Here is a 22,551-nt window from a genome sequence, read left to right on the forward strand (position 1 = left end):
ATACTCAAAGTACAAGTACCCATAAAAGCAACTCAATTACACTAACGTGAGTACTTATAATCCATCACTTTCACTTCTGGCACAGGTTTAGCGTTCATAAATGTAGCTATCCTTAGAGCCTGAAATTTTTTTTTTACATTTTGAATTGAATTTATTGGTGTTTTATTTATACATTTTGACAAAGCTTGTATTTTATACAGATGCCTTTGTGGAAAATAAATTAAGCTCCAATTGTGTAAGATTTTGTCTCTTCTTTTTTAAGTTCATACGTGAGATGTTTACTGAATGCAAGGGAACCGTGGCAAGATTTATTACCAAAAATAAATGTGGGGGCTGAAAGTAACTAGTAACTTTTACTTTAAGTACTCTTTAATTGAGCTACTTTTAACTTGTACATGAGTATTTTATGTATGACTTACTTGTACTTGAGTACAATTTCAATCAAGTTACAGTAGTTCTATTTGTGTAGGATATATCAGTACTCTTTACACCTCTGCTTGGTGGAAAGTATTAGATACATCTTTGTATGTTCAGTGTAAAAGGGTTCATAGTCATGCTGTCTGTGCCTGAGTGACACATGTAGAGAAAAGAGCAGAACATACAATCCAATCATTGACCACAAACCCAAACATGCACATGTCTACCTTATGACTCGGCAAAGCCAAATCACTGACGCTCGCCTCTGAGTGATGTGCTTCACTGCAATGAGCGCCGGTGCTTAGTGGTCCATTTAATTGAGAAAGGCAGAGAGTGTCAGGTGAAAAGAGGTGATAGGGTGCCTGCTGATGGAGCAGGGGGTGGGGGGGTGGGGGGGGGCTGTGTGCATCTCGTACATGCTCTCAATTTACTGACCTGCCACTGCTGGGAAAGACAGAGCTCCAACAGGAATGGCAATTGTGTTGTTAGTGACTGTTTCTCTGGATTCTCTTCAGCATGTGTTTGTCAAACAAGGGAGCCTTGCCAATAGTTTAATCCTAAATGGTGGTCACAACCTTAATAACTTTCACATTCCCATTACAAACTCTTTTGTGCAGTTTCAAAAAGTCAAAAAGTACAGTCCTGTTTTGATGATTCTTTTTCGTTATTTTAACATGTAAGCTTGAGTTATCTGTTAATTTACAGTGCAAAGAAATACAGTAAAAGTGGCATTTTAATTGCATTTTAATATCAACGGGTGTCTAGTTTTACAGAGATTTAACTTATTTCTACCCTTTATAAAAAAAACACGAGGGTTTTTGTTGTGAAAGGTTAGAAGCAGATGTTAATATTTGGTCAAGTATAGCAATAAATAGAGTTGAACCCTCTGTTAGCAATTTTCTATATGCCTTTTACATATTTATCATGCAAGACGTTGCACCCAGTATCAAGAAATAGTTACCATATTAAGATGAATACTTGAAACATTGCACTTGTTTTAATTATCTGCTTTTTTTTTTCACTTCCATGTCTGCATTGGTTGTCTTGGGTTGACACTTACAGTGGGACAATGCATCATGCAACAAGATATCACAATAACAAAATGAAAAACGAAGATTTGCCTTATAACTAACTTTGGTTTGAAAGTTTTGTTTTTCATGGCCCCGGTCAAAAAAATCAATATGAAAAGATTAGTTGAGGGGACAATTGGTATCACCATATTATGACCTTTCCATCCCTGCAGTATCTGTCCCAAGTGTATGTCCAAAGGTCTCAATTACCGTACTGCCAGAAAATGTAGAATTGTTCATATTGTTGAAAATGAATACATCCTTATCCTAAATCTAGACCGTCTATACTGTTGTTGAATATTTTTTTGAATGAAAAAAGTTATGACGATGACATCTTTGGTTTTAATTTTAGACTGGGTATGAATTGTCAATCTCTGCTTTTGTGTTCTGTTTGCTGAGTGGCCCTTTTTTGCACTTTGATTATTTGGTTATTGTATATTTACTTGAGTTGAAAAGGTCATGCCCAGAGTTAGTCAAATAAAAGCGCTGAGAGTATTTTTCAAACTGCATTTTTTTTTCTTTCTTTCCAAAATAATAATAATAACAAACAAATAATAGTCGTCCAGTATTGTTACAATGAGTCCTGTATCGTTTATTGCCCCTTACTGTGACCTTTAGATATCGTCCCAACTCTAGTTGACACTTAATGTATTGTAACCTTTATGTGACAAATACATGTTTTTTCTTGCAAGAAACATATTTTTTTTAAGGATATTAGATAGTTGTGACCACTAACAGCCTCTTGGATGAAGGGTGTAATTAACTTTATTAGGGGGAAATATGTAAAAAGGTTAAGGAGGACAAGACTAAAAAGGGTAGAGAGGCAGTGTTAGTCGTGTTAATCCCCAAGTGTCACTTCCTTATGATGGAAAGCGAATCATGCAAATCATTGAAAAAAAAAAAATGTAATCAATTTAAAAGTGAACTAAATTTATGGTCTTTGTTTCATAAGAAGAATAAAAAAGTTTATCACTAAAGAAGCATTTGTGAAATGAATTAATGACACTTTTAAATTACACTCATACAGTAGTGATAGGCTATGTTTTTATGAGCATGTGTGATGGAAGTTTAACCTTTATATTTGAAGTTGTGAAATAATCCAAGCAGGCAATGCAGTGCAAAAGCAATAACGTTTTGATGTCAGTGAATAAAGCAAACATTTGTATTCGTTTTTGTTTTTGTGCAGGAGGAACTGATGGAGAACTGCTCTGTGTATAAAGCCCACAGTCAAAAAGGAGGATGAGATAAAGGGAAATTGATAACACGACGCATGGTTCAGGGGATTCACACAGAGCAAAGTTGTTTTGATTATTTTGGGGCGCAGCGGGAAAACGTAGCAGGATTTTCTGTGTACAGCAGAGCAAGGCTTCGGGAGCAAAATGATGCTGTCAATAATTTTGCTCCTGAAGCCTGTGGATCCACCCCCACGAGCTCAGTGTCTGACTTCATGTGGTGCAGCTGAGTACACTTGCTTTTTTCCAGTTGCTGTAGTTTGTGTTTATTCCACCCATGTGATGATTCAGATTCTACGCCATGAAGCCTCAGCTCCTAATGTCTTCTCTTGTTTTGTGTGTCTGTGGGCGGGCATGTGTGAATTTGTGTAGCTTAAAGGGAGCTGTAAAGACAAACGCTTCATCACAACTCAAAGGAAATTTTCACATATTTGATCATTCCATACCAAGCTATTTGATTGGTCAGCTAACTTCATATTTCCAATAGAGGGAAATGCAGACAGGGGGAAGAAGCAATGAAGTCAGAGGTTTGGTCATGAGTTGAAAGTGTGTATTGTTTATTATCCTCCGTCACAAAGTGTGAAAAGGGGATATAGGTTTGAGCTCCGTGCATCCGTAGGAGTTAAAGGGGACAGCTTTTCTCAGAAGCTGTTTAAGATAGGATAACCAAATTTGGTGTGTGGTTTCAGGGTATCAATACCTTGATGGAGTTCGAAAATGAGTGCGCAAATATTTTTTCCAGAGTTATTGCCCTTGTGCCATTTTTTTTACTCTGTTCGAGGTATCTTCAAAGGGGACATCTTTTCTTGGAAACCGTTTAAGATAGTCAGTAATTTTATATTCTGATGTGATAATATTTTCTTATGTATACATCTAAGTTCTTAGATTTAAGACATTTAGGAAAATGTTGAGTAATAATGACAACCAATCTGGCGGGGCATGTTGATGTTGATGACTTTTCCCAGGTGGTATCGACTGTGGACAACAGGGAGGGACCCAGTTTTTAGATTTCAAATCCTCCGTAAACATACTAGCCAGAAACATTTACTACAAAAATACAATAACAAGAGAGAGTACAAACTTCCACCAAGCATCAAATCTTGTCTTTGCAAGATATTGGCAGTTATCTGGATGAGTGATCCTGATTATGGTACCATGATCACGCTTGGAATCTCCATTAATAACAATACAATAGGTCCAAATGTATGCGGACACTTCCATTTGTTTTTAGAAAAGTCTTGAAATGCAGAATCCAGATCTGATCCAAATATTACTTGGTGGTAATTGAGGAACCAACCAAACTTCACAACGATCAATCGATCACGAACCAAGATATGATTTTTTTTTTAAATTTCGCTGATGATGAGCAATAAGGATTACGCAAACTTTCAAACTGAACCAGAATCAGTATATTGATCCGGATCCTCTCCAAAATGTACAACAATCTTTCATGGCACATGGTCTATCTCTGGTAAAAATGTTGCCAAAATCCATTTAGTACTTTTGACGTAATCCTGCTAACAGACTCGCAAACAAATAAACGCGGGTAAAAATGTGCCAGCATTTCATAAGACGAAGAATGGCGACAAACTCTACGCCAACGATCACTGTAGTCGCTGCTCACATGCAAATTATTGTCCAAGTTGCAGATGCGGAGACACACAAAGAGTGCTAAAAATAGAGAATCTGATTCATTCACTCTGTCCAGGTCCATTCGTGTCCTATAGCATGTGAAAAACAAAAGGCTTGTAAAATAACTAAATTGTTTTCCTTCATATCTTCTAACTCTGATTAGAAATCAGTATCTTAGAGTGCCAGAATTCAGATATACACGTGGGCCTGGTAGGGTTCCTGTCAATCAGTCATCACTGTTTGATCTGTGCAGCGTGCACCCCCTGAGCTCTGATAAGTGCTTGTTTTTATCGCAGCTTTAAGGATTTTCAAATGGGATTATTTTTAGGTTGTTTGGATGGTTAATCATGCAGAGGATCATTTGGCTCAGGTAGTACGAAGTTTACTTTCGAGTCAAACGGTTTATTCAAAGCTCAACCAAGTATTGCAAAGCTGTTTCTAAGCTCACTGGAAGCTCAAATGGTGTTCAGAGTACATGCACCATATACACAAAGAACACACAAATGATTGCCAGTTATTTTCTCAGTTGCACAGCAGGGGGACGGTTTGTTTTTTTGTTCTTTTTGGGGGATTTTCTTTGCACCTCACAAAGTAAATATTAACTCTTCCTTGTTAAAGCAAAGATTACCGTCCTTATAAATAGAGCTGCTGCCGAGTCGAGACCTTTATTGCAATGAGCCCTGTAACAGCCTCTCATAAAAACACAGCTATGCACTCGTGCTCTGCGATGCAAAACAAGGCCAATTAAATTGACTCCTTCACCGAGGGAGCAGAGACTTTCCTCTCTCCACTGTAACTATTCCAACGATTCACATCGTCTCGGACTACCACGAAAAGGCGCTTGTACCACTTATTACAGCACAAACGGCTTCACTGCTGCCTTAACGTCCGCTCCGAGAGTTGGTAAATGCACAAGCGCCGGCCATGGACAGAAGTGGTTGATTCATGTGTTGATTAATGGTGGTTTTTATTTTAGAGGACAACGCCGTTATATCTGTGAAAGCACCGAGGAGCCCTGACATTCAGACCTGATTTAGATCAAAGCTTCTCATCAAGGTGAACTCTTTTAGACTTTAAGATCCTATCAGGGAGCTGTTTAGAAAAGATAGGCTGGAACTGAGTGACCGTGGCAAAACTAAAATGTTCAAATGGCAAAATAGAAGGACATAAAGAGAGGAGTAAATTAACCCAAAGCAAGATGGAGAGATAAGGAGCTCCTGTGGTCAGAGATCATTTTAATGAGGCAGTAATTTGTCAGACTTCATCAAATGCTAAGGAGTTTGTGATAAAGGGCAGGATTGCAACTATATCCCATAACTGGCTGCTTTCATCTGTCCCTTTAGGAGCTGCATTCTGCATTCAGGACAACTGGAATCTGCTTCTTTTGTCTTTAAATTACACACTTCTGTCTAAGGAACAGGCCACCTTTATGCACATTTTGGGACATCTGCTTGTGGTTAATAAGGTTGTGGTTGTTTTTTGAAGTAAATCAAATTTAATTAGACTTTTACATCATTGAAAAGAGCATAAATGTAAGCAACCTTCTGATTGCACAAGCTCATCTTCTCATCAAAATACCTTTGAATTGGGGTTCATTGAAAATATTTAGAAATCTATTGTGTCCCTTTATTAACTTAGAAACCTAAAAAATTGCTATTCATCATCACAAAAGTTGCTACCTATTAAGCCAGAAGAAAAAACACCAAACAAAACACAGTACGGTTATGGATTTGTAGCAAAATGTTTGGACTAAATCCAATTAATGAGTACGATATGAACGTGCCCTGAATCAGACCTGCGTGGCTCCGTTTGAAGTATATTAAACACAAACCCAATGCAGTCAAAAATGTTTTGACACTTTGCACCACAATTAAAATTCTTTGCAATCCAACATTTGATAGCCTATTAATGCTTGTGTATAATTAAACTGGTAAGTGCTCCATGTTGACACCAACGAAGCCATTTTAATTAAGTGAGTGTGATTTTCTACTTAACAAGAAATGTTATGACATTCCTTGCAACTTCTCCTCCCATTAATGATGAAATTAAATTCAGTTTGATTCTGGGTTAGTTTAAAAAGCTTCTTGCTTCCTGTTATTCCTTCAGAGTTTTTGAGTCGACGAGCTGCTGCCAGTTAACATTTCCTTCATTTTTGGGCGAGAAAAGCACAAATTGACTCTGAATCTGCAGCATTCTAATGGGATTATGAAGGGCAGCTCAATCATCTGCATGTGTCTCCACAAATGAAGCATGTGTGCCTGCAAAACCTGTCAACAGGGAACGCCGATGAAAACCGACTCAAACTAAAAAGGAAACTATTTAGATTTGTCTTTGATTAAGACTAATGTGCAAATTATTTGTCACAGCTCTAGGCAGTAGATCCTCATTCAGATTCCCAATCCTTTGAATTAGAAACAAGGACAAAGGCTCTTCTCCATCCTTATTCTCCTCTCACCCAATGAGGAAAAACCCCCTCTTGGTTCGAGCGTCCAATAATCCCCAAACATTTCAAAAAGTAGAAATGTCATGGAAAATCTAAATTGTGATGACAGGAAATAACAGTGCATGTAAAATATTCATGGCAGGGCAAACATTTGAGAATGGAAGTGCTAAATCGTGATGCGGATTTCAGCAACTGTTGGGGAGTTTTTTGCCCTTTTTTTTTTTCCTGTAATCCTCCGTGAATAGTGCTTGGTCAGACGGGGTTCCTACTTTGTGACTACAAGTGATATTGACTGAGCTTCATGCCTCAGCAAACTCAAATTAAATGCATGACAAAGTAGGTGAACTGTCTCAAACAACCATGAACTAATGCCTTCATCTACAGTGTACATAAGATTAGCAAGAAAACCCTCAAAATTAGGATGATTTGCTGAGTAGATTGAATCGGCACAAATAAACATACAGTTATTAAATATGCAATAGGCATCCCCCCGCGACCCTGAAAAAAGAGCAAGCGAGTCAGAAAATGGATGGAATACACATATACACTATGATGACACATCTGTATATACTCAGTATACACAATAACACATGCATAAGGAAACAGCTTACATCCCTTTTATAATATAAATAAATATATAATACATAAAATAACTCCTTGGTATAAGGAATTACATTGGTGTAATATGCGATGCCCAATACCTAATTTGAAAGCCGATATTTGTTGATATCGTATAATGTGTTGCTGTACTATATCTTGTAACTATTAATACACACTAAAAATGTCAGTATTATCATTGTACTTTATGTAAACTCAGTTTGCAACAATATACACATATAACAATATATAGGCAAGGCATTTTTTTTGTATAGTACATTTCATACCCAATGCACTTCAATGTGCTTTACATGATGAAAAAGTGCAGCAGAAAACATTTAACAGTTTAAAAAGAAAAAAAAATATATCAATAAGAATGTTAAAAGCAGCAGAGAAAAAAAGTGCCTTTAACTTGGATTTTTAAAAAAAAAAAAATTTACATTGGTGGCTGGCTTTAGCTCTGCTGGCAGTTTGTTCCACTTCTTTGCACTATAACAACTAAAAGCAGCATCACCATGTTTGCTGTGAAATCTGGGCTCCACTATCTGACCTGTGTCCATAGATCTGAGAGACCTGACTAACATCCTACCGATATATTCTGGACCAAACCCATTCACAACAGCAAAACTGTGTAAATACTTAAAACTTGAGATCCATTATTGTATATATAAACAATAATGGATAATTTCTGTTCAGATGTTTGTGAGTTTCTGCTGATGCCAATCTCTAAGGAGCTTCGGGAATTCCAGTGTGGTGCAGCGATAGGATGACACCGTATGCAAAAAGACCAGCTGTGGAATTTCCTTGAGAGATACCAAACAATTAACTGCTAGTAGTACTATAACAAAGTAGAAGTGATTATGAAAAACAGCAACAAAACATCCAGGAGCGAGCCTGTAGCATACGTAGAGTACCTGGAAAAATACATATTTTATAAACCTGGGACTCAAACCTATAACCCTAGGATTTGGAGTCTTATGCTGCGTTCAAACCAAATGCGTCTTCTGCAGCTCCTTTTTCTCCTCTCGTAAACATAAACCACCAGTGAAAAAAGCCGGTGTGATTAGTGGCTAATCCTATCCTATCCTAGCTCAGTGCTGACTTTCAAAGATGAAAACTACACTTTTACCTGCTACTACCACCTCCTCACTGATTCTCCTCCACGCCAAATCCTTCCTAGTCCGGTCCCGGTCATAATGGCCGTCATACAGCTCCAGGTGGTCACACACAGCTTCTACTCCATGGTTGAATGGGTGAACAGAACAGCGTCCGTGTTAACGGCCTGACATTGTCAACAAAGACTCTGATTGGATTTCGTCATGCGAAACAGTCGCAGGATTTCAATATTTTCAACTGTTGCGAATGTGCGTAAAATTGGGAGCGCACTCGCACGGCCAACACTCTTGATGTGTGGATCAGATCGCACAACCACACAGGAAAGATTTCGCCTCCGGAATGCGTCTATCCATTGACTTTGTATGTAGTCTGGTCGTACGAACATTTCGTGACGCATCCGGTGTGAACGCAGCATTACAGACTGAGTTGATTAGGAGGACTGTAATATGTATTTCAAAATAAATGTATACAGTGTCCTACTTTAGACTCCTGAAACGATCAAAGGTTGCAATTATCTCTGCATGATTTGTCGCTGATTGTATTCCATGAGTTTTACTGAGTGGTGATGAATGACTACAAATGTAGCAACACTGCCTTCTCTGATCTATTTCCATCTCCTTTTATGTCTGCAAGCAAACCTTCACGAGATAGTGACAGCCAGTGTGTGAAGACTGGACTCTTTGGGGAACATAACCTTTATGACTTTAATCCAGCTCATGGGCTCCTGCTACCCCCATTTAGAAAATAATTACCGAGTACCTTCTTCTGACCGAACATAAAAACACACACACACACACACACACAAACAAACAACCCCCTTTGCCAGGCTAAATCTCATAGGAAACCCAGCAAATCCAGAATGTCCATAAAGACATCAGATTTATTGCTGATTTTCTGCCTGATCTGCGTTTAATGTGGAAGACTGTGAGGTATCAATGAGAGCAATTTCCAGAAGCAAATTACTCGCTTGGGCTGAGTCCTGTGCTGAGTGCTGAATTTAAAGCCCATTAATATTGTTAGGACAGGACTTTGGAGGGGACTCTGGGACTTCCTACCATCACTGTGGAAACTGTTGACCCTTCATTGAGTCAATTTGCTCAGGTAATGGTCGCTGCTTTAATCTGCAGCTCATTGTACACAATCATGAGTGAGCGTGCTTCACGTGCACTTTAACACATCGTGGCTACAGTTAAACAAGCATAACTGGCCTGTTTCCGTTGGACTTTTTCAATGCATTGTCAATACTGCACTTGTCACACTTTTACTACGACCCCTGGCAAAAAATTTATGAAATCACAAGTCAATCAAGTGTTTATTCAGTTGTTTAATTTCATGGGAAAAAAAAGGTAGATCACAGACATGCCACAAACAAAACTGGTCATTTAAAATGGCAACTTTCTGGCTTTAAGAAACACTAAAAGAAATCAAGAAAAAAAATTGTGGAAGTCATAACAATTGCTTTCTTAGATCAAGCAGAGGGAAAAATTGTGGAATCACAAAAAAACTACAATTCACCACTAATACTTTGTTGCACCACCTCTGGTTTTCACAACATAACTTGGATAGAGCGGGATTCGAACCACCAAACCCTTGGTTATTGGACCACTACCCTGTTGTAGGGGATACGCCCAAAGTTCATTATCTATCCCTGTTATTTCTATATTTGGTTGATCAGCAAGGTGTGTTGTAATTTGACACCAGGCTCATTGTTTTTTTTTAGCTGCCAGTCTGGTGCAATTACTGTAGATAAAGGAAGAGTGGTTTTGTTTTGAAGCAGGTTTCTGTGGAGCACAAACCCATCCATGAACAGAGAAGAGAGAGAAAGGAGGAGTTTATAGGACAGCAGGGGTGGACTGGCCATCTGGCATACTGGGCATCGTCGACCCAAAGTGGGCCGGTCCGTTCCGCTTCTTTTTTGGGGTTTTTTGATGAGCGAGTGGAGGCAGAAATGGTAACAGTGGGCCAAAAATGGTCCAAAAGTGGTAAAAATGTGGCAAGAATAGAATGTAAAGTGACTGGGCCAAAAGTAGTCGAGTGGCCAAAAACAAGGGGAAATACAGAGGAACTTGGTGGTATGTAATGGTAAAGGGTAGTTTAAATAAGCAAAATGTGGCAAACAATAGTGAAAAGGGGCAAAATGCAGCAAACAATAATGACAAAAGGCAAAAATGTGGAACAAAAAGAGGCAAAATGTAGGGGAATAAGGAAACAAGTGGTATTTATTGGGAAAAAGTTAGCTTATTTCCATGAAAACTGGCCCAAAAAAATGAAGAAAGGACAAAAATTGGATGAAAGTGTGAAAAAGAACTTGCAAAAATAGACAAAAGTTGGAAAAAACTGTCAGAACTTTTAAAAAGGGGCAAAAATGGGAGAAAGAAAGTTGCAAAAAAGACAAAGGAAATAGGTAAATGGGGGTTAAAAAGTTTCCCCCTTTTAAGGTTTTTTGGGGAAATAATTATGAATATTAAGACATAAAAAGCCACATGTTGAGCATCACTGAAGTAATATCAGCTCCTCCATGGTGTAGCTGATAATGTACTGGGCTGGTCTTTGGTTCCAGTCCTCCCCTGGAGGAGAGTGTGTGTTAAAGTACAGCTACTATAAACTATCAGCCCTCCACTGACCTCCTCAAAGACATCAGAGGCTGCTCACCATGTGGAGATGCTCTGCAGGGGGAAGAAAACAGTTCCTGGGGACACAGCTAGGGGACAGTGCAAAACACACACCCCACAAGTGATCTCCTCACTGCTGGGACTCTGTCAGGTACTGTATGCATTTCTCCACTCGTGTCTCTTGAACCATGAGCTTCTAAAGCAGTCTTGGGGGGGTGATGATGGCAGTAGGTGTTCAAAAACCCCACAGGCAGAATATTCACACTTTAATCATGGATATTAGACAGGATGTAGAAATGTGAAGGGATCTTTTTTTTTTTTTTGGTGATTAGTTTGAACTTGATCTGCAAGGCTTGAATGGTTGAGCTTTGAAGTTGGGAGATAAGGACTTTGATGTTGGTTTGATCCAGGATGATGATATTTTGTGATGAGGTTTGGTGTGTGTGCAGTCACAGACAGACACACACACACACACACACGCACGCAGCACGATTTGGTGTGTGTGCAGCAGCTCCACCAGGAGGCTCCATGCTCGGTGGTGACCGTCTGATCTGCTGCTGGATGTAAAGGTGCTCATCGACCACCTCCGTGCTTTCCTCCAGTCGAGGCGGTACGGTACGGCACTAAACTCGGACGTGAATGCCGAGCAGCAGCGGCTTTTCTCGGTCGGAGTAAATGGGACCGCGCGTCGTCCGAGCGGTGGAAACATGGAGCGGTTTTTCCTGCTGGTTCTCGGTTGTCTCGGCGTTTCTCGAGCCTCAGCGGGTAAGTTTAATGTTTAATGTGTTCGACTCTTCAGTATTATTAATCATTTGGCTGGAGAGACGCTGTTGTTGTGCTGGGTTTGGGTTTTCAACCGGTTCCATTGTGAGGCTGACCCGTTTCTGGTTCCATCTGCTTTGACTCACACTGATATAAACGGGATTAAAGGTTATATGACAAATAGCAACGTGGTTTTCATTAATGCTTAACAAAGCTGAGATCTAAAGAAAGGAACATGTCAATTCAAATTCTCAAACCGTTTTAACTAAACCCTGCTGCACTTTGAAAAACCACATAATGTTACAATAGAGAGAGGAGTATTGAAATGACGAAAGCCTTGTTATTTATAACAGGTGGATTTTCAAAATATGAAAATATGATGATTTTTTTTAAACCCAGAAATATACATTTATATTTTTTTGAAGTAAGATTATTAGTAGGTAAACACTGAGTTATCTCCACTTATATTTACAGGTGTGACTTAAAGGTGCAGGCTGCGTAAAAAAATCCCTTCATAATAAAAGCACAAAACGAGGTATATAAGTTTTTTTTTTTTTTTTTTTTTTGTCTATTAGCAGGGTTACGTCAAAAATGAACAGATTTTGACAAAATTTAAACAACTAATATATGTTTCATTATGGAAGATTCCATTTCATTTTGGAGGGCATTCAAATAAATATTGAATCTGAATTTAAAAAACAAAAGGAAATAAATAAAAATCCGTATGGCTCGTCATTGACAAACTTTCAGATATTCACATTTTGGTTTGTAATTGACAAATCTTGATGAAATTTGACTCGAGTCGGTGCCTCAATTACCCAGTCTAGTTACGGATGCTCTAGCTCCAGATGGCACATTTCATTGTGATTTTTCCCAGTATTGTTATTATAGCACATTTCTTCCAAGCCTTTAAAGGGATCATGATGACACGATCAGGATCACTGATCCAGATAACTGTGATTATTTGATAAAGAGGATTATTTTGGCGCATAGCGGAGGTTTTGTGCTCTTATGGCAGCCCTTTTCATGCATTTTTGAGCAAGCTGAAGACAGGGCACCAAAACTAAGAAGAAGAAGAAAAACCTTTTCATTCCCTTTGAAGGTGGCATTTGGTGCCATTATAGAAATATTAAGCACATCAGTTTTAATGATAATAAGCCCCTATCCAGCATGTTTTAGACGCTACCTTGGTCCACCACAGCTGATTGTAAAGGCTCGTCATCAGCCTTTTTGTAGAGTTGCATGATAACCGTCATTAGATCCAGGTGTGTTGGAGCAGAAACATCTGAAACATGTAGGATAGAAACTCCTGAAGGACTCTGACGTTCAACAAAAAGAGAAGATTTAGTCAAAATATAATTGTTAAAGCTGGGGTAGCTTGATTTATTTTCTTTAATGAAAAAAAAAATTCTTTTTAGCATCATATAATATATTGTAAAAGTAATACTTTCTGAAAAAATCGTACATCTGTGTGCTGTCTGTGCCTTATAATTAAGTATTTTAGTTCATAAAACCCCGGAAGACAAAATGTTGGCGGTCACCGCCTCCAGCTCCAATCACAGGGTTTAGAGAAAGGAGGGGTGAGCAGAGCCCACGAAGGAGCCTCCTCATTGGCTGCTGCGATATATAGTGAAGCGTGTGCACGGTGCAAACTTGTTTTCAGTCTTGGACTAACTTTGGACTTGCATGTGGCTGTTTTCCTTCTAGACAGGTATTCTGAATGTTCCATTTTCCTATATTTTGTGTGCATCCTTTTGCGTGGCGACGTGTTTTACCGATTTGTGCACGTTCAGCTCTCGCGTACGATTTCGTGCACTTCCGTGAGAGGAGGAGACTGGGAGGGATTATTAGATAGAATTCAGCCATGCCCCTCTGTCATGGTTAAAGAATCAGATAGTGCAGCTTTAATGTAACACATACCACATATATCGTCAGCTGATGAAGGAAATGAGGTTTGCAAAAATCAGACAGTTGACGATGCATCGTACGGTTCAGTCAGAATTTCACGTGCACACCATGAAAACCATGAGATGTTCTTGGCATCAATTAAGCATTTTTTTAAATGTTGGTTTATTGTCTGTTTCCTTATTGACCATTTCATACCCATGTATCACAAAGCAAATACCATATAACCTTCTTATGGAACTGAAAGGGCTTCAGCTGATTCAACAGGACGGTTGACGCCATATCATAAACGTAAGCATAAAAACTACATTAAATCATGACATGTTACATTTGTACGTAGGTAAAATAATTTTTTTTACATTTGAGTGTTTTCATTCTTTTCTGTTGTTACATGTCAGTTGTTTGAAAGTGAAAAATATCATGTTTGGCTTAAATTTTCATTGTCTTTTTCTCTTTTCATCCCTGTCGTGTCCTAGCATAGATGTTACCAAATCTGACCTCGACAGCACTGTTTATGGGAAAAAATAACAGTTTAGAAAATGTACAATTTTAGACCAATTAAACAGTGTAACCCACATTGCTCCTGTGGTGCTGCTCCATATGGTCTAGAGTGTTAAACTTACTGAAAACATACAGAAATATTAATCAAAGAATGCAGACAAAAGGTTAATGTTGAGCATTAATGCCAACAGGCTTGTTTTGAACTTTAGGTAAAGGTAAAGTTTGAATATACTCAGTACTCATTGTAAAACTCCATATACCGCTTATTTATTTATTTATTTTCTGTACTGTTATCTTGACCAATATCTATTATGTATTTAATTTTTTATTATTTACTTTATTTTATTGTACATTTTATTTTTGCCTTAATTTTTCTTTTCTGTATGTGTATTTAGCTTTCTTGTTTGCTTGCTCTTAAAGGAAAATCGAATCTAAATTCAGTATTTGTTTTTATATTTATTTGTGTTCAAAATAGCATGATTTGTCAGTCTGGCAGCAGCATTTTAAGTTTTTTTGGACTTTAAAAGGAAAAAGACTCCTTCAATTGTTTGCATAGCGAGTTCGAAACTGGGAAAGCTCAGACAGAGTTCAGAGTCAAGTCGATTTTAATTTAATACATAATAAAAGATAATTGCATTTTCAAAAATGTTTCCTTTATTGTTTTGTATCATGAACTGAGTGTATTGGCCCACGCCTAATACTGTATATATATACTGGTATATATTATGTATGTTGAGCAACATTGCAGGTCAGAAAATGTACTTGAGGCGACATACATGTTATTTTCCAACATCTAGCCCAAAAAGCCTCACGATAAAGAGCAAGAGCTGCCCACTCCCACACAACATCCATGGAAACACCAATCATCCGTGCTGTGTCTGTAAGGAACTGCTATCCAACATGCGCTGGAGTATTGAGTTCATCCATAAGAGATGCTTTTTAGATCCTAAACCAAACACACAGGTGATCGCTCACTCACTGCTCTGGGCTGACACACTTCACTCCCTGCCTTCAAAGTGCACCTTCGCTTTCACTCAGCATTTCACCTTTTTACACTGTTTCTCCCTCCGGCAGGTGCATCAGACACACAATTCGGTCTCTATATAAACAGTCTCTATATTGACACCGACAGTAAATATTTAATTTAATAAGCTAAAAAAATACTATTGCATAAACTTGATTTTTATTATTGCTTTTTCATAGATGAGACCCACGGAACTTTCTGTGTCCTTCTCAGTTTCAAACTCCGATGTAAGCACTTAAAGGCAAGAGTGAGCGATTGTGTTGAATTGCGGTGCCATAAAGAAGATGCAAATCATCGCAGTGCATTAGGGAAACTGCATTATTGTCTCAATTCAAATATATTGTGTTATGCTATCTGGCGTTTTCCATTATGCAGTATTGGATTCTTCATGAAAGCAATACCTGGAAGAAACAAATGCATCAACACTCTGAAGCCTGGACCGTTAAGGAATTGTCTGAGTGAGTGTGGATAGCCTCATGAAATGTGTTTATGTTCAGCATTTACATATTTTGATTCACCTTTTTGTTACATTATTAAACCTACAGTTCATTAGCAAATATGTTTTGAAGCGACTTACAGTAATCAAAGCCATCTGAGCTCCATTATATGATCTTTAAGATGTGATTTCAGACATATTTTGTGCTTTAATTGCACCTTTAAATGTTGTTTTTGTGAGAAAGGTTTGCATACATTGGCTTTACTTCAATATTTCTCTACAATCCACTTCTCAAAATACACAGAGTTCAATAGAGTTCCTAAATTAAGTGTAGGCTTTAATGTGTTGTGTATTATTAGCTACAGTGCTAAGTTAATGCTAAACAGGATGTGATGGTTTGAACGAATAATGCATTGAACACATAAATTCTCTATTATAGTGGTTCTCAAATGGTGGGTCGGGGACATATTTTAAGTGCGCCGAGTGACTTTGGAAGGTGAAAATTGTTGTGTTTTTATTTTGGAAAGGATTTCTATATCCAGCAATTCAGTCTTTTCTTTTGGTTGTTTTATTTTGAAAACATGCTTTTTTGATCTTATATCTGAATATTAAATTGGTTAAAGTACATTGCCGGCTCGTGCAATCTTCCCTCAAAAGTTTCTGCCACGTTGGCTACATAACCATGGTGTAACTAAACTTTCAAAATCCATACATGAATAAAGATGGATTGTGATCATAATTGGGCTTTTAAATAAACTAAACGGATTCAAGGGTTTGTCTCTAAAACAATAACACTGCTGCGAATAAGAGCCAATCAATGTGGAGGTTGGATGTGTTTACAGTGTGAGCGAGCGCTCTCCGACAGCAGCAGCGAATTTACAGTAAGTGATGTCTTTACTGCGTCTGAGTTTATAGAGACTCATAAAGCATTAGAGAAGGAACCGTAATGTTTCTATTTAAAATGTAAATCGACTCTTTCACATTCCTCAGAAGCACATCCTACATATTTGTGGGAGTTTTACTTTGCTTTGCCACATGTCCAGTATGACGTCTTGAGAAAATAATTATGTTTTTTAAAAAAATGTATCGCTGTGGGACGGGCTGTTCTCTTTGTTTGAGAAACATGTGACGTCATTTGCACCGATCTGATGGGCCGTACCGGATCGGCCGATATTTTGCATTTTGTGCAATTAATGTGATCAGCTGTAATGTTGTGATGCAACTTTCCGTAGATTGCGTCACAAGGCTGTGTTTAGGTCCCGATAAATGGTATCGTTTGTTTGTGTGAATCTGTATCCGGTAGTACTGAAGGAATTCGGTCGATACCTAAAAAAAAAAACTACCTGAATTCATATGATCGATAGGTGATGGATTTTTTTAAACTCTGTGATCGATGATCATCCCGAAAACCCTGACGTGTAAGCCTACTTTCCTGTTCCAATGTCATGTTTTTGATGAAATCACTATGTTTAACACCTGCTGGGAAACTCACTAATTAAAAGACAGACTCATTGATATGTGGTCTTAAAAGTCTATTTAAGAGGCCACACTAATGATGAGACGTCTGATGGCACGTATCAATTTTGGACATTTTGTGTGTCCGTTTTGCAGTCAATGCACTATTGGCCATCCCATACTTCACTTAATTCGTTTTTTGGGCTCCGTTTCTTTAGCTTTTATTCTGAAATGCTACACAATCGTTTAATCTTCTTGTCTTAATAAGTCGCATCAACTCAAGGTCCTTTAAGCTGAAATTCTCACTGTATTGCAGAGCAGGAAATGTTGTATACCCACTGTTTGATGATGGCAGCACGGACCACGATATAGTGGTTAGCACGTCTGCCTCACAGAAAGAAAATCCAGAGTGAGTGTTCAATAGTTGGATTATTTCATGTAAAAATATGGGGCTTTGGATTTTACATTTCCGTATTTCCCAAATTCCGTTTCAGGGTTTACGGATTTCCACGTCACGTCCGCATCACTTTATAATTTTTTGTTTCATTTCCATTTCCGTTTAATCATCTTTGCCTGTTTAGAGGACTTTACTGGCTATTGAACTTCACAAAATCAGACCAAACATGCTAAATAGGCATATTAGAGTCAACTACTGTTATTATATAACATTTTATATGCTTCAGAGTATTTACGTAGACGAAATGTTACGCTGAAATCACGAAGGCGACGTTGCTGGACCCTCAGCACCAGGAAAAATACCATGGTAATCTAAGATATGGTCCAAAAACATTATTTGTGAAACTTTTTGTATGAAGCCCTTCATTCATTTACAATGAATCGCGCTTGATTTGTTACACGTAGCGAGAGATTTTAAAGGTTATTGCCAGAATTGGATACATTTATCCATGTGTCACAGTTTTAACACATTCAGTCACCCATTTTCTGGTCAAAAAATAGTGTGTACATAAGTAATATTTTCCCAAAACATGTATGTGAGGCCTTGACATGATTTTAGATAAAGAGAGAAAAAAATTGGTCACATTGCTTTATCCGTTTCAGAACATGAATGAATTTTTTCCGTTGGTTTTCCACCATCAATATTCATAGGCCCAATAAATATTCATAGAAACATTATCACTAGTTTTGTGCTAAATATTCAAGCAATTGTATTTCATGGTTGGACAAATAATACTTTCTTTGTCTAAAAATGGGCAGTTGGAACAAACTTCCCACAGAAGTTGTGCGATCATAAATCCGTTGATAACTTTCAAAGTCTTTGCTGAGTTCTGGGTGATGTGTATATAGCCAACTTCAAACTACAGATTTAGTGTACCTGTCACAGCTCTCCTTTTACGTAATTGGCTAGTTGAGTTTGCCAAACTGAGTCATACACTAATTTGCATAAAAGCAGGAGGGGGGAAGGGCACACCCTTAAATGTTGAACCTACATGATGAATTCTAATTCAATCCAAAGCAGGAAATCCCCGTATGGGAAACACGGTTGCTGCCGCGACGCAAAAAGCTCCAGGATTTATCTTTCAGATTGAATTTAGGACCTTGTGTTTGGTGTTTTCTGGACGTATACTTGAATGTATTATTCTTTTTGTAATAACAGGAAGCGTATGAGAGAGTAGGCCTATAGAAATGAAGTTAGAACATTTTTCCTCTCTCCAGGCTTTGCTTCCTTTCCCGCCTGTCAGTCAGCTAATCTTTTAATCCTTTTTTAGTTTCTGCTCTTTCTCCCAACTTCTCCGTCAACCTGACATTCTGAATCAAAGCATGAGAAAAATTCACAAAGCGGAATCGCAGCAGAACATTTGTATCAATGCTGCTGCTCTTTCTTCATGCAACACAAAAACGCTCACCTTTTAAAAAAAATAAATAAATCCTTACTCGTTATTACGAGTTTGAGAGCTAGCCAATGGCTAGCAGGACACAGATAGAGAAAAGGCATGTTCTAGGGAAGAGTGACCACTGTCATGAAATATTAATAACTCTTAGTTTTCTGTTAGAATGGAAATAAAGATCGTTAGTGTCGCTGTGGTGAGGACTATAATATGATATTGCTACGTCGTTAACACAGATGTACTCCAAATGAATGTCATTAGCGGAGTTTTTTATATTAATACAATTTGAGGAAACAGTTTGCAATTCAAAGACAGTACAGTTCATCTGTAAAATTACTAATTTAACCAACAAATATGTCGACGACAAGGAAATTTCTCTTGTACCATTCTTAGTTTGGAGCAGCAGGGCCTAGAGCCCTCATATCTAAGTATTTTTACTCAAAATGGTGATATACGATATGAATTTAGATATTTTTTTTTAACTCAAAGTCATACCAGATCGATAATTCAGTGTTATATTTGCAAATAAAAAATGCCACACAGGCACATTTAATAACAAATAGCTGCAAAATACAGTATGTGACACTTTTGGCTTTTTCTCCTATTAAGGACAGCACGTGTGAGTGAGTTCTGTAGTGTGGCTTGTTTAGGGGAAGGTCTGGATCCATTTATCCATCTACCTGTGCTTTTCTTGCTGTTCTGAGACATAGTGAAAGCAGTGACTCCTAAAACAAGTATTGTGACACAAAATAAGCTATAAAATAAAAATATATATATCGCTATAGCCAATATTGTAATGTTCTAAATGGCTGGTGGTCAATAAGGACCAATATTCAAGTCTCGATATTTTTTCTCAAAATGGCGATATACGATAAATAAATCTTGATCATTTTAATTGAAATGAAGCCTGACAAGAAATACAATTCAGGGTTAAAGTTGCTGATGCAAAAACGTGCTTTTAGTTTTAATTATGTGTCTTTTGGTTTTCTGGTAATAAAAAAAACCTGTTGTTGGCTGGCTGCCATTTTGAATTGTCCAATATGGCGACCCCATTGAGAATTGGCTCCGGCTCCTGCCAGATTTGAATTCAGCAGGTCAAAAACTGCCAGTGTGCCAAATTTCATTCATGTAGACAAATTTCCACAATTCTGTAGTGTAGAGAAATAGTGAAAAATTAGTATTTTAATACAAAATATGCTGTATAAAATATATAAATATATAAATGGAAAACTCGACCTAACTTAAATCTCCATATATTGCCCAGCCCTATTGCCAAAATGGAAATTGCGATATATCTTGAATCTATTTATTATATATTTCCCAGGCCTAACAGGACCTTTTATCCAGTTATTGAGACGAGGCAAGGCCGATTTATTTATCATATTTTATACACAAGGCAATTTAATGTGCTATACACTAGAGGTGGGAACCTCTGGTTACTTCACGATATGCGATACAAAGCTCACGATAACGATTATCTCACAATATGACAATACTGCCATAATCGATATATTGGTCAGAAATCAATCGACGATAATCTGACATAACAAGAAAAAAAAAAAGATTAGGTGAAATAATCTATTTTTTATTTTATATCTCCGAAAGATAATAAAAGTGTCCTATGACCAGTGACACCATTTTAGTGCAACATTTCTGTAAATAAGTGTCAACATACGTATCTCCAATAGTGCTTTCTGTAAACAAAGAATAGGGTCTTTCTTACCAGTGACACCATTATAGTGCAATATTCCACTAAACAATATATTGGTTCCTTCAATAAACAGTGACGATATTTGTGTGAAGACCTACCTCCACATTTTAGTAAAAAAGCAGAAAAGGTTTTGAAAATAATAAAATAAATTGATACTTAGTGCGAGCATATCAATAATATATCGATTGTGCGAAAACTATCGCGATATATCGCCGTATCGAGATCACACTCCTACTATACACATGATTATCAGTTTAAAAATCAACAGTTAAAATTTACGGTTGTCCTCGTTTAAAACCGTGATTTGTGCTCTGTGTTGACTGATGAGGTCCAAACGAAAGCGTGATTGATTATATTTCAAAAAAAGGATTTAACTGAAACTAAATGTAAAATAGTATAACAAGCTCTTCTATTGTGAGGAAGGCAGGCGCCACTGTTTATCTTTAGTGTGGCCTTGATAGGCCATGTGGATGTGTGTTGTGACTGTGTGTGTGAGTTTGTAATCTTGCCCTGTCCCAGAGTAGAAGGAGGAAAAACACATAGAAGAAGCACATATTATAAGTAGGAAGATAAATTATCAATATGATATATTCATAATAAATATATGTACATTTTGCCATATCAACATAAAAAATAAACAAATAAAAATGAAAACCAAAATGAAGGAACATTTGTATGAAGGAATAGTTGCTTTGACGGTTATATTATGCGTCTTGATTTCTCTCACTGATTATGATGTGACTTCTGTTTCCTGTTGCCTCTTTAGGGGCTCCCTTTGCTGCCACCTCTGTATTAAGGTATAAACCTGTGGTTATGTGTGTGTTTCTCATGTCGCTGTGCCCGCCTGCAGCTGTGTGGGCGTTGTAGATGTGAAGTCTCACGCTGCATTACGAGGCCGACAATCAGTCACGCTGACTTTGATTGATCGACGTGGACGCAGAAAATGAATGTATCCAAAAGGCAGAGGGTGCACGACTTGCAGCCATGAGTCAGATAAAGACATCCAGTCAGAGACTAAACGCTGTTGGTGAAAGAAGTGAGGAGAACATGGATGAATCCCTATGGACCCCATCAGTCCACCAGAACAGAGACGCTTTGAAGAAATCTTACCAAAGGGCAGACAGGCGGACGGACATGTGACGTGAAGGAGAATGAGGAGGGGCGGACACAATGTGAAACATTATTATGGTATACATCACTGTATATCTTACTCTGTGCTACTGTAGGGTTATCTGATATTACTGCTGCCTGCAGGGAGGGTGACGCTTCTGATTTGAGGGCAGATTTCAATAGCAATCAAATGATCAGCCTCACGGCACTTCGTTCCCTTTTTGAATTTGCTGGCTTTCCTTCTCTTCTCACACAATGCTGCAATGATTTTCGTACCGGGCCTTTTGACATTTAATTAGAGTAAAGAGAAGGAGAAAGGGACCGTTATTCCGCTCCGGCCTCAATTACTCCCTGTTCTCATTGCCAGGGGCATTTGAAATTTCATTTCCTATGAGTAAACAATTTCTACACAGAAGAAAAAGACCCTTCGGTGGGTTTATTAGACGTCAGTGAACAGCTTAGGAGGAGGCAGAGCACCAGGGATGCACAGACACCGAATAAGGAAATGCATAGTGTATACTACCTAGCAACATGACAGAAAGTTTCAAAAGGAACCGTCATCATACAATGGCTTTATTGCGCTGCGTATAGAAAAATCAAAGACTTTACAGACCAATAGCCTGATTTACTCAGATCACAAATAAAAAGTGCTGAATTGGGTGCAAATACAAATAGATTGCA

At 37.9% G+C, this 22,551-nt stretch overlaps 1 protein-coding gene across 3 annotated transcripts in view; it reads left to right on the plus strand.

Moving 5' to 3' along the window:
• The first annotated feature begins 11,184 nt into the window (after nt 1-11,184).
• Nucleotides 11,185-22,551, plus strand: part of fndc5a (fibronectin type III domain containing 5a) — a 34,030-nt gene continuing 22,663 nt past the window's right edge. The window contains exons 1-2 of one of the 3 annotated variants that reach the window (XM_028439059.1): nt 14,051-14,077; nt 15,687-15,769. In XM_028439059.1, coding sequence (XP_028294860.1) covers nt 15,700-15,769 — 70 coding nt within the window. In that variant the 5' untranslated portion in view covers nt 14,051-14,077; nt 15,687-15,699. Of the gene's footprint in view, nt 11,271-11,642; nt 11,885-14,050; nt 14,078-15,686; nt 15,770-22,551 lie in introns of those variants that run through there. The other 2 variants (XM_028439061.1, XM_028439060.1) reach the window with 2 other exon arrangements.

The sequence above is a fragment of the Gouania willdenowi genome, chromosome 22, assembly GCF_900634775.1.
Source record: "Gouania willdenowi chromosome 22, fGouWil2.1, whole genome shotgun sequence".
NCBI classification, from domain to species: Eukaryota; Metazoa; Chordata; class Actinopteri; order Blenniiformes; family Gobiesocidae; genus Gouania; species Gouania willdenowi.